Source organism: Molothrus aeneus, chromosome 13, assembly GCF_037042795.1.
Source record: "Molothrus aeneus isolate 106 chromosome 13, BPBGC_Maene_1.0, whole genome shotgun sequence".
In the NCBI taxonomy this organism is placed as follows: domain Eukaryota; kingdom Metazoa; phylum Chordata; class Aves; order Passeriformes; family Icteridae; genus Molothrus; species Molothrus aeneus.
In genome coordinates, this window is record NC_089658.1 from 1,159,885 (window position 1) to 1,173,326 (window position 13,442).

Sequence of the window (13,442 nt, forward strand, 5' to 3'; positions counted from 1 at the left end):
AATTAATTTAACCATGAACTGTGTGTCTCCAACATGTAATAGCTGATCAAGAAATCCTAAAATAGAATCTATTTTTTGTTACCTACTTAAACAAACTGAAGGCACCCAAGACATACCCTCTGCAAAAAGCCCAGATGTCAGAGGTGCAGTATACCATTGTAAACTTGATAGCAATAGAGCTGTTCAGTTTCCTATAAGCTTGCATAAGCAAATCAACTTGACTACACAGCTATGAAAACATTACCAACACTGCAAACTTGATTCATAACTTTTTTTATGCAACAGAACTGGATGAAGAGCAGTGTACCCATAACTTAAAGCACAAGGTTTCCATCTTGATGATTTTATTGAGTCAAGCTACCACAGGGCTAAAATGGAGATTTAGCAACAGACTACACAAAGTCAGTCTCACCAATTCTTCCAGTTTCAGCAGAGTACCATTATCCTGGGCTTTAAACAGGAATGGTTTGGATGAGCTTTCATAGCCAACTACTCTTACACAAAGTTCACCAGATGAGTTTTCAGGCCAAAATGGAAGACACTGTAAGACAAGAAATACACATAACTTTAACATTGCATTTGTGTTCAATATGGTAACCCAGCAGCAAAACAAACAGGGTTGTGTGACTGAGACTATTTCACATGCCTTAGTTCTTAGCCAAGTATCTCCTGATGGACACATCCACATCTAACTCACCTAAACTGAAGGACTTGATTAATGTACAGAACATGCAACCTGTACTGTTCAGGTTCCCTTGGGATGTGAAATATCCATGTCATGCCTCCAGAAGAGACAGCTTCTGTAAGGGAACTCCTCTTCCCTCAAGTGACACCTAAACACCAGTTGTTTGTCTACAGTGATATCAAAAGGAAAAAACATGAAGCATTACCTCTGAAGCTGAGATATAATTCCATTTATTAGTTGGAAGAGAACCGTTAGGACCAATTTCTCCAACTTCAAGTTCCAGAGAAGATTTGTTTGCTATTGTGTAGAATGGAGTGAAGGTAACTATCCTGGTAAGGTTGAAACTGCTCATTTTGATGCTAACTCCAACCTGTTGAACAAGGAGAATTTGAGCAAATAATCAACAACAAGCCGAGAAGAAAAGTCAGGATAGAAAAGTAGAACAGCCAACACCAGTGAAATTACAAAGCCTAACACACAACAGTCCTGAAGTAAAAGCACCAACCATGCAGTAAAATCAGCAGATTATGCAACACAACTAACACAAGTGTAAACTGACAGGCTTAGCAGTAGCATCTTGCAGCTGTAGCTTTTGTAGGGAAAATCCACAAGAAACCCCTCTGGAGTAAATCATGACAACTGAAAATGACCATTATCATCAGAACACAGTTAAAGAGTACATGAAAACACAGCTCCCCACATCTCTTCACTCTGCTTAGTTGTGGAAATGTAGTCTTGAATAAGGAATGCAGATCTAAACACTTGCAAGCAATTGTGAACAATTATCTCCACTATGCACATTCATCATTGTGTTTTCAAACAGAGAGTGCTACATGTTCCTAAAAAGTCAAGCCAAAAGAACACAGAGAGCTTCACAAATGACTGAAACAGATCTTACCAGGTAGTCCATGTTATTAGCTGAACACCTGACACATCCATAGCTTCCTACAGTATCAAGGGAAAAGCTGCTGGACCAAGCACTGGTTGAAATACAGAGCTGGATCTACACACAAAAAACAGCAACATGCAAAGTAACTCAGTCAACTCATTGTCATTCTGTAGTTAATGCATTATGGAGTGCAGTTATATCACATATAGCAATGTAAAGACAACACTTCAGTGCTTTTAGCACCTCCCATAAATCAGGATAACCTAATAATGTAGTATCACTATTCATATTGTGATTTATTAATCTCTGATTGAGTTCTGGGAAAGATGTTACAGTAGAAGGTATCAAAGCAGAGTAGTTCTCATTGACTCATGCTCATGACAGCACAATAGATGGGGAAAAAAGCCCATCACTTTGTGGTGCTTCATAAACTTGAAGAGATGGAAGGAAATAATCAAATGAATAGTTTTTCAACCATTTCTTCAACTATTGTTAATTTTAAAAGTTATTTTAAAAATTCTAAATTCCAAAAAAAATCCAAATTATTTCCAAAATCCAAAAGTCTTAAAAAAAACTTCTACTGCAGTGCTCTTCACTTGACCATGTAAACATCACATCACACTAAAATCCAAACAAAAGGAATGTATGTAACACAAACTAGAATATTTACAGTGTGCATTTTAAATGTCCAAGTACCAAAGAAAGCAGCAGTCAAATTAAAACCTTCAGACTTAAAAACTTCATTAAAATATTCCTTTTATAACAAGCGTGTGTGTTTTCTCCCTCAGAGCATAGCCTAAAGACTGCCACCCAAATTAAGCATACCTTGTTCTTACTAAAAATATTTTTCTTTTTAAATGAGAACAAAACAATATCTCTGTAGTCTGCTGGATGCTTCACATGAGTGTCCTCAGCTCGGTACTGCAGAACTCGGGAGGTCTTGTTGATAATCCAGTAGGGACTGAACACAGACAGGACCATGTGGCCCCCGGCGCGCCGGGAATGGACGTAAACATCCACTGTCAGCTCTGGGGCGCTATGGGAGGTGAAACGCACAGGGAAAAACTCACACATCCCATCACAAACTTTAACATGGCCATGCCAGTCTTTGCCTTGGTATTTTAACAACACAAGGTCCATTATTTCTCCACTGATTCTTGAATGAAAAACGTCTGCAGCACTGCCTTCAGTTAATTCACAGTCTTCTGCGGTTCCCTGTAGCAAGATTAGACAAGGCAAATCAAGCTTTCAACACATAAAAATTAGATTTTACATTTTACATTACATTTCAGATACCTCAGTAACCCATGTCTTAATCTCCAATCACTTTCACTTGAGATTGATCCCATGAATAATTGGAGATAACAGCACTTTACTTGCAGAGCAGTAGAGACTGCTTAATTCTGGATCTCAGGAAGGCAGACAAGTTCTAACATATCTCCTGCTTCCACTCCCTCCCTCTCTCCTCCATGATATCCAAAGGATTTTGGCAGTGATTTCTTATTCATACTCTTGCAATACTGGGTGTAACACTGCACTGAACTATACTGCAGACACACAGCCAGGATTTTTCACTCTAAAGAACCCCCAAGGCACAGACCTGCCAGTTCTGCCATGCTATTGGGAGCACAACATGGCTCAGGCAGTAGCATCCAACAACAACAGCTTTCCTAAATTTTACTGATAAAACTTTTTTACTGATAAACACTATATTTAACTGTATGGAATGGTAGCCATGCTTGATTAGCCCAGGGATGTGGAGACAATAAGCACAAACCCCTGTACAGGTACAGTGACTTCAGAAACAGATATGAATTACTGTTTTCTAGCTCCTCAATCAAGGAAACAACACTGTTCTACATTCTGTTACTCCAGGTACTGAAGTACAATGGAGGTGAGGAAAACTGGGAACAGTGCCATTGGGATGTTGGACAGAAGGGAAAGAAAGATCTCAATGAATGTCACAGCCAGTTCTGCAAGTAGGACAAAACAGAACAAACAAGGATGTGGTTTGGAATGCTCACACCTGTTGTATTTACTAAAATCACTCAGATTAATGAAGAAATACTAGATACTGAAAATACTGAACAGACAGGAGGAAAACTGTCTGTGTAGCATTCTTCAAGGATTCTTCCAATTTGTGCAAGACCTCACAATAGTCACCAGTAAAGAATCAGTGTCAAAATGGAGAGAATTTGCATTTTCTACATAGAAAAAAAAAGCTCTAGAAATTACAGCTGCTTTCTCTTATACCTCTTCTTGTGAAGCTAAAGACACCTTGCAAAACACAAATAGAATCTCAGAAGAATGTAAAAGAAAAAGACTAATCCAGTCCAGGATTCCTGTTAAAAGAGCAAGGCAGAGCTGGTCAGGTACACACAAAATTAAAACAATCCCTAAAACATCCAGGATGAATTATCTGCCTCATTCATTTACAATAGAATATACAAAACCCAACATTCCACACTGCATTCACCTTCACTTGTAAGTAAATGCATTCTTATTCAAAAGCAAGTAAAGGATTTACAAATAAAACCATGAAGTAACTTACCTCAAGTAAAAATCTCAAGGAGTATGGTAGAAGATTCCTCACAGTCAGTGTAGGGCAAAGGTGGATAATGTAGGCAGGATCCAACTCCTCTACAGAACTTGAAATGAAATTTAGTTCATCAGGTACAGCTGTTGAGCTGATTATTAGAGGCAAGAAATTGGTCTCAGTGGCTGGGCACTGTAACAAGCACTTGACTTCATTGCTCCTGTGTAGCTCTTCCCTCCAGGCAATGTAAGTTGTAGACTCCTTGTACTGACCCTCAAATATTCCTGTTGGTTGGACATACAGATGGCACCTGTAAGAAAACAGCAGGAATTGTACACAACTTGGCACTGACACCTCATTTCACCTATTTTAAAGTCATGGCTAATATTCTGAAGTGCTTCTGCAGCACACTAATTACCTAACAAACACAGCACTTTGGAGTCTTAGTCCAGTCAGGAAGACTCTCACATGCAAATTAAGGTTTCAAAATTAATGCTGCATTTGTGCATCAGTGTCACAGAGACTGAACCTGCAGAGCAGAGAAAATGTACCTGTATGAATGCAAAGGAACATGAAACTCTTCTTCTGGCTTGGATATGCCAATTGGCTTCAGCAACTTGGAGCCTTTAGCCAGCTGGTAGATCACAAATGGAATTGAGAAATGGTTCTTGATCTAGAATCAGAATGAGTAATTTTTCATTTCGTTTCTATGGTACAAATTTCTACAATGCAAATTTCTAAAGGAAAAAGTATCAGTAACAACAAGGAAACCAACATTAGCAGATTTAACCAAATTACTCTAGAAAACAGACTTGAGGTGCCTTAATACACAAGTATATGAGAAAACTCTAAGTCCCAAGGATTGAAAAACATGCCTAAAATGTCACGTAGCATAAAAAGCATCCCAATGCTGAGGATATTAGAAAGCCAAACAGGAGAGGGAAAACCAAAGGAAAATTCACATAACAAACAAAGCAAAACACTTAGTAAGTGGCTTTTAAGCAACATTTTGGAAAAGTACGATCTTGAAGAAATGCCCTATGGAAGAAAAGGAAGGTGGCTGATGGAAGAGCAGCGCTGCCAGGGGCTGGTGTCTGTGCTGGGTTTTACCTGCAGAGGGGAGTGCACAACAATGACTTTATTTGGGTTTTACCTGCAGAGGGGAGTGCACAACAATGACTTTATTTGGGTTTTACCTGCAGAGGGGAGCGCACAACAATGACTTTATTTGGGTTTTACCTGCAGAGGGGAGCGCACAGTAATGACTTTATTTGGGTTTTACCTGCAGAGGGCAGCGCACAACAATGACTTTATTTGGGTTTTACCTGCAGAGGGGAGCGCACAGTAATGACTTTATTTGGGTTTTACCTGCAGAGGGGAGCGCACAACAATGACTTTATTTGGGTTTTACCTGCAGAGGGGAGCGCACAGTAATGACTTTATTTGGGTTTACCTGCAGAGGGGAGCGCACAACAATGACTTTATTTGGGTTTTACCTGCAGAGGGGAGTGCACAGTAATGACTTTATTTGGGGTTTACCTGCAGAGGGGAGCGCACAACGACTTTATTTGGGTTTTACCTGCAGAGGGGAGCTCACAGTAATGACTTTATTTGGGTTTTACCTGCAGAGGGGAGCGCACAGTAATGACTTTATTTGGGTTTTACCTGCAGAGGGGAGCACACAGTAATGACTTTATTTGGGTTTTACCTGCAGAGGGCAGCGCACAACAATGACTTTATTTGGGTTTTACCTGCAGAGGGGAGCGCACAACAATGACTTTATCTGGTTTTTACCTGCAGAGGGGAGCGCACAACAATGACTTTATTTGGGTTTTACCTGCAGAGGGGAGCGCACAGTAATGACTTTATTTGGGGTTTACCTGCAGAGGGGAGCGCACAGTAATGACTTTATTTGGGGTTTACCTGCAGAGGGGAGCGCACAACAATGACTTTATTTGGTTCTTACCTGCAGAGGGGAGCGCACAACAATGACTTTATTTCCTTCTGTGGCATCGATCTGCACCACCACAGAGTCCGGGCGGTCGGCGCCGTCTCTGACGCTGTACAGGCGGCGGCCTGGCTTGGCCACGGGAATGCTCAGGGCCTCCTTGTATCCCTCAAGTTCTGATCCATAAAAACAGACAAAAGACTTTCTTAGCAACTCAAATCACACTACCATTTCCTATTTGAACAGTACTTATGCTACTCAAAACTCAGCAACAACCAGAACCAAAGTGCTGGAATTCAGGACATCCCTCTGGCTGTCCTGGATTGCCAGAACCCCTGCCAGGAGGCTCGAGACCATGGCACAGAGCCCAAGACCTGTGACTTGATTACGACCCATGGAGCAACTTACCAACCTTATATGAGGATCTGCAAGCCAAAAAAGTCTAAGTAGAATAATAGTTAGTTTGTCACGGGGTGAAAAATAGATTTTTGGGGTTTTTAGAATGGGGGTTCAGGAGGCAAGATGGAGGAATCTGGGCAGGTCCAGCCTTTCTCCTTCTTCTTCTTCTTCTTGGCCTCCATCTTCTGCTGTGATGCTGGCACTTTTGGATTGGTGTAAGGTGGAAACCCACTGTCTACCATAGGTGATAGGTATTGGGAAGTTCTGGTAAATAATGTACACGTAGTTTTTAGTATAAAAAGGTAACACTGCCCTGAGGTTGGCCAGTGTGCCTCTGTCTGACCTGATGAATGGACCTCAGCAGGCCAGAGAAAGAATGTTATAGATAAGAAACAATAAACAACCCTGAGAACGAGAATAGAAGAGTTCTGACCTCTTCTTCCACTGCTGGGCTGGGAAAAGAAACTTTGTGACACATCTCAGGGTCACTGTGAGCAGCAGAATCCCAAGACCAAAGTGTCCTCTGGCAAAAGCAGCTTAAATGGTACTCAAGTACCACTGAAGGAAAGTTCTGGGGTCCAAATACTCCTCAACTCCACAACTTTACATTATGATTTATACACAGCATGGGGAATACTGCAAGCAACTACTAAAGGTACTTGTTGGCTGGGTTAATGAACACAGAACAAGCCTTGTATCACCAAGTACCTTCATATGGGATGTGATGGAAAGGGAAAAACTCAGATGATTACATATTAGTGGCTATTGTGACCTGTTTTCTTAGGAATATTTCCTGGCAAAGCTAAAACCACAGAATCATAACTGGTCTCAAGTAGCTGGGTAACTACAGAAAACCAATAAAAGTAGTGATAGGAGAAATTAAAATCCTGTTTAACAGGAGCTGGAACACATAGGCCTATGTCACAGGGGCCTCTAAGATGGTTTATCAATGACTCCACTAGAATGCCTTCCAATTCTCTCAAGGGGTACAAAAAATATCACTCTTTTCACCTTCTGAAAAACTGGAGCAGAGGAATTTTCCATCTTTCTAAGAAGCCCAGTACCTGTTTTGTGGTGTTTTTTAAATTGGCATCAATATTCAAAGGTAATTCCAACACAACACACTTGACCTGAATTTCTACCACGTTGAATTTAACTCCCATCTTCCCATGCCCAGCCTGTCATAACCACCACTCCTCAGCATAATACCTAAATTTAAAGAGAAGACAGAGCTTTCCTGTCGGTGCAATGCAGACAACCTTCCTCGCTGGGGTGCTTCAAGACCAGAATATTCCAGTTCCATGCTCTGACCAGTTTCTATTTCATTCACATTTTCTTTTTCAACTGAACCCACTATCCGAAAATTGGAGCTAGGAAGCACTTTGAGAGAAACACCCAGGGCATTCTTCACTATGATAGGTGCTGTCTCTTTAAAGGAATAGCCAAAGGTGGATGCAGTTGCTTCTGAAAATGCCTGTGAATAAAAACATGTGCAATATGTCATACATAAATAGCCACAATAACATACCTATAAAGGCTTTAAAAGACAGTTCCTAGCAACTACCTTTTAATGAGGGGAGGAATTATATACAGCAGGCATATGTTTTGTATAGCAATATTGCAGACAAGTACAGGTTACCCCTAGAGAATCTAATTTCCTTCTGTGATTTGCAGCAAATGTTGATGCTACAATTGGCCTTCACTCTCCTCACGGGGAATTTTTCCAAATCTTAGGTTGTGAGAGAAACATAAGATCTGGGACACAGAAGTCACAAGGAGATGGAGCACAAGCTCCAAATTCAATCACAACTTGTACTTACAAACTTTTGTTTGGTTATGCAGAAGCCACAGTAACTGACTGCCAATACAGAACTGCTGTTCATTCAGAATTTAAAAAATAAATAGTCATATGGCACATTCTGTAAAAACAGCTCGATTTAGTGACCAAAATTTCCTCACCCCAGAAAAAAAAAGGAGGGAAAAGCAGCCTTGACCATTCATAAGCACACCTACTATAGGGGTAAAAAGTATTTTTAACACACAGGACATTCTACTCCTGCAGTTTAAAGGCAAATCCTAAAATGCATGCTTTTCTTAGTATTCCATTAAACAGAAAACATGGAAAGGAACTAAATTTTTGTTTTAATATTTCAGAAGGAGTATTGTAGGAAACAGCTGTGTTTGTGAAAGCATTTCATGTTCAGTTAACCTGCACGTATGACACCTCCTTAAGTCCTGCATAGGCACATTTGTTGGTCTAACACAGAAACTACTTCTTTCAAAAGATAACCCCACCTTTTTGCAGAGCCTAAAGGAGCTGAGTAAAACTCCTCAGCCCTTCAAGGCAACATTTGTCAGAACTGCAGAAAAGCCACTTGACTGGGAGCCAATATAGTTCCTAAAACAAAGATAATTCAGAATTTCCTTTGGAAGCACATAACTGAGCACCTTGTGCCTTTTGGGGTTACCTTGGCTAGGTTACTGAAAACAGCAAGACAACATTTGGATATTGTTATATTCATTGTGTCCATTGAAGAGATGTTAATTGCTGTTTGTGGCTCAGGAATAACAATGAAATCATCCCCAGGCAGCAGACTTCTCTCCTGCACAGGGTTAGTCTTCATCTAAAAGAAAAATTCCATTAGACAATTACAAACCTATAGGATACTTTCTCCTATGTTTAAACAGGAAAAAACTACTTGACTTACACCTGACAATTGTGCAGGCAAAGTAACATCTACTTTGCCTTCTAAATCTCAGATGTTTTAAACAAACATGGGAATTTTATACCAGCACAGGAGGCAAACTTGTTTCTCTTCTCTGCGTGGTTACACACTCCATTGCATCCATGCACTGGTAATTCACATTATAGATAAACCTTAAGATCTCTAAAGAAAGATTTTTTTTTTTTTTCATGTAAAACTGCATAGCTCCTTCAAGCAACAGCATTCAAAAGGTCAATGCCCCATAAAACTTAAAAGAAATTTGAAAATAGCAGCCTATTCAAACCATTTCACATAATGTCAAGTATCTTTACATACCTCCAGCTTTAAATTCCATTGCTTCCTTCCTCCTTCAACTCGTTCAATAAGTGGCTCCCACACTGCATAGGTTTCATTGTAATAATGAACCTAAAGAAATAAACAAAATTAAATTAGGTATCTAAATACAGAGCAATTGTTATGAAAAAAAACAATAAGAAAACACAAATCTTCATTTCATGTTCTGGAGGTCTAGTATTAACTTCTAATGGTCTTAAAAATTAATATACAGAAGTGTAATATCTCATATATTTTTCACAAATTACACAATTTTTCAAGAGTTCATTCCCTGGCTTGCTTTGAGAGCAATCAAGCATCCTGGTAAAACCATATATATTTTTAACACTTTCAATTAACATAATCAAGACTCGTATCTGCCCCCACATGGTTTGAGAGAATGATTTTGAGACCAGGAACTTCACTGCCACAAGTACTTTTTAGTACTATGAAATAAAAATTAGTTGGAGCCAATTCTAGTCTGAATCTGGTCCACTGGAATGATTCTTCTAACTCAGAGCCAACACCAAGTTTTTAATTTGCTTGCATCACTGCAAATCTCAACAGAAGCTGTGGACTCAGGAGTTCTGGATGCTCCCTTTCAAGTATTTTGCTTGTCCCTCCTGGAAGCACAGTGACCTCCCCCAGGGGTACACAATTAAGCATCCAAACTCCACCATGATTTGCACACAGGGCAATGGAAGAAGGCTACTTGTATATGCAAAGAGGTAATTTGGTAAAATGACAAGGGGTAGTAAATGCATTGCATAGAGCAATGACATTTTAACATGCTGTCTCCATAAAGACTTTTACCATCTCAGAATGGAATCTCATTTTGCAAAGAGTGTAACTTCTACCTTACCAATAAACACAATGCTGGAGAAACAAACAAAATGGGGGTGGCAATAAGAGTTAAATGTGACTATTCAAGTAAGCCAAGCTCATTGTTCACACAGCAGAACCTAAATATGCAAAAATAATGCAGAAACACAGGACTAGATTATTTCACATTACAACTTCCTTTAAAATCTATTGACTTCCACCTTGGTGTACAAAGCATGTTATGCTTACTTGCCTGACTAAAGAACTCCTGAGAGCATTTCAATTTAACCCTATTTTTAATTCAGCACATATAAAGTATATTAAGAAGTTACTTGAAGTCAGGCACTGTGCAGAAGTGTTTGAAACTGCTAAGAGTTTGACCCCACATACCTCCAGAGACATATCAGCAGTGACCTCCATCAGTGAAGACCAGTTTTTAATGACACCTGAAAATGTAGATTCCACTAACAATAAAGGGACAGTTCGATGGCCCAGGCCACATTCCAAGGTCATCTGAACTGATTTCACTACAATATCAAATTTCTCTTGCTTCAGAACTTGTTCATGGTCCCTAAAAGTTTCTGTTGCTTCTGTGGCTATGTCAACACCAAGAAACCAAGCATTGCACTCATCCACAGGCTTCACTTGCCACAAGTTCTCAGAAACTTCTGTTGCTCCTCTAGAATCCTCCTCTGTTGTTTTGGGTTTTAGGGCAGCCATAATGGTCACAACAGTATTCAAAATTATTGGTGATATCTTGAAAAAAAGAAAAAAGTCTTCAATTAAAATACAAAATCTATGATGAATAGAAATAGCAAACATGAAAAGTCTTTTCAGGGATGCAACTTAATTTCCAAAGAAAAGAATCTATTCATGGACCTCCTCCTGTTTTCCTTTTCTGCAAAATATCCCAAAAATAATGGTGGCAGCAGCAGGGGGAAGAGTTATTTTGTAACTTTGGAGGGAAGTGGTAGGAGGAACCCTAGAATCTGAAGTATTTAACTTATTCCATTCTAGTCAAGGGACTGTCAAAATGACAAACACAATGACTTCTTCCAATACAGTTTTAAAATGCAATTTCTGGAATTAAACTCATGGGGAAATAAAAAAATGTAAATAACAATATGCAAACAAAATAAAATAAAATTTTAATAATAATAATAATTTTTAAATAATTCTTTAAACCCTACACAACAACAAAAAACAAGCTACAGTTTGAGAAATGTAGCTGTTCTTCCAAAGAAGATATTAAATTAAATTTTATTATTAAATTTAAATTTTAAATTTATTATTAAATTTTATATTAAATTTTAATAATCTTACCTTAATAGTTAGTTCATCGATTGTTACTGCCACAGTGTGTAACCCTGAAGTGTGCACCATATTTTCCATGACCAAAGAGCATGGCCGTAACACCTGAGTGAAAAACAATTTGATTATTAAAGTGACTCCTTAAATCCAACCTTTTTATAAGGTTTTGTATTTTTTTCACTCCATAGGCCAAAGGGGCACTGATCCCATGAATCTACAACATGTTTCAGAGTAAAAATAGTCCATATAGTGCAGCAATCCCACATCCCAATTTGCACAAGCACCACTTTGTACAGGAAGATTAAAAGGCAGTGAAATAAAAGCTTCTGACATAATGCTTAAAAAGCAGACAAAACAAAAGCCCAACACAGTGATAAAATAGTAAAAAAAAAAACCCCTGAATCCTTAAAAACCCTAAATGCATAAGGGAAGATAAGCACATGTGAGATGAAGCACACAGGCCACCTTGGAGGCTCCCTTGGCAGGAATGTGCCCATCAAGCTCCAGTCCAAATGCTGCTCAGGGCTCCACTGCAGCAAGGAAACCAAGAGGCAGTGAAAAACACTGCAAAAGGTCTTGGCCTTCTAAACCCCTCATGCAGTTTCCTCACTAAGAAACTCTGAATGTCATTTACAAATGCACAGCACAGGTTTTAGACAGAACTCCAAGTGCTCAAGTCCTGCACCTACTGATAAAAGATTCACCTTTAAATGGCACAGGCCCCTCCTCTCTTCTGAATAATCACTGATATGAAAACTGAGTTTTGAGTGCTATAGATATGCCAGCTAAGGGACATGCCTGCCACCCCTTGTAATTGCTTTTTGCATCATGAAACACTGGTTTCCTTACCGTAGTAACATTCTTGCCTTGTTTTTCTTTGAGAAAAGCACAGGCCAACACTTTGAAGGCCATCACTTGAGCAGTCATCCTTTGTGCAAGCTTGTCTGATGTCAGAGAAAAGTCACATTGGAAGGAAACTTTTAAGGCAGGAGCATCAGCACTGGTCAAATTAGCAACAAATACAATTTCAGGATCCATAATCACAGCTTTTACTGCCATGTTTTGCCGTACAGATATCTCTGTGGAAACAAGTTTAAAAAACCACCTTGAATATAAAAACCAGAAAGAGGAAAGCTATCTACTCTGTCAGTGGCCAATCTACACATCCTGAAGAATAAACTAATTTCTTAAGTCTGATGCCAAGACAGCATCTTGAAAACTTTTGGATGAGTAATTTTCAGAATTAAATCTGCAAAGGAGGGAAATGGAGGAGCGTGGAAACTGGTTTTACAGACCTGTATCTGCCTTGGATTTCCCAGCAGCAACTTGCTTTAATTGGAATTGTGCAGATCCTTCAGCTGAAGATACTGGCATTGACTTAATGAAAAAATGTGCTACTGTCAATAAAAATTCCATACTAGCACATATGTACAGCTTGTCGAGGACAGCAACAACTTCAGTTCCATTTTTATCCTGCTTATATCTTATATCAATCATAGAAGTGTCATTTGTGTCATCCTTCTTGTCTATCATTCTGGAAAACAAGTTCAATAAGAAACATCATGACACACAGATCTAGGAAAACAAAGGTGCATAAGTACTGCCATTTTTTCTCCCCATGCCCTTTATAAAGAAGAATTACTATATAAGCAAGCTGTGTTTCTTCTAGAAATAAAAGGGTAGAGGCTTTTCTAGCAGAAGAGTAATTTCAATTTAAGTCTAGTGTGCTACACTTTTGAAAGTATGCATGCAGCACATGACAATCACACTGAAGTTTCAGTGCACACAACTCTCATTGAGTCTGGGTGTCCTCT

General features: G+C 39.2%; 1 protein-coding gene across 2 annotated transcripts in view; it reads right to left on the reverse strand.

Annotated features, from left to right (window-relative positions):
- Positions 1-13,442, reverse strand: part of VPS13C (vacuolar protein sorting 13 homolog C) — a 76,990-nt gene that overhangs the window by 21,717 nt on the left and 41,831 nt on the right. For both annotated transcript variants that reach the window (XM_066558852.1, XM_066558851.1), the window contains 14 exons: positions 12,924-13,162; positions 12,478-12,707; positions 11,641-11,733; positions 10,708-11,073; positions 9,499-9,588; positions 8,926-9,081; positions 7,667-7,931; positions 6,077-6,234; positions 4,662-4,783; positions 4,126-4,420; positions 2,400-2,789; positions 1,584-1,688; positions 891-1,055; positions 413-541 (listed from right to left, as the gene is read on the reverse strand). In XM_066558852.1, coding sequence (XP_066414949.1) covers positions 413-541; positions 891-1,055; positions 1,584-1,688; positions 2,400-2,789; positions 4,126-4,420; positions 4,662-4,783; positions 6,077-6,234; positions 7,667-7,931; positions 8,926-9,081; positions 9,499-9,588; positions 10,708-11,073; positions 11,641-11,733; positions 12,478-12,707; positions 12,924-13,162 — 2,803 coding nt within the window. The remainder of the gene's footprint in view (positions 1-412; positions 542-890; positions 1,056-1,583; positions 1,689-2,399; positions 2,790-4,125; positions 4,421-4,661; positions 4,784-6,076; positions 6,235-7,666; positions 7,932-8,925; positions 9,082-9,498; positions 9,589-10,707; positions 11,074-11,640; positions 11,734-12,477; positions 12,708-12,923; positions 13,163-13,442) is intronic.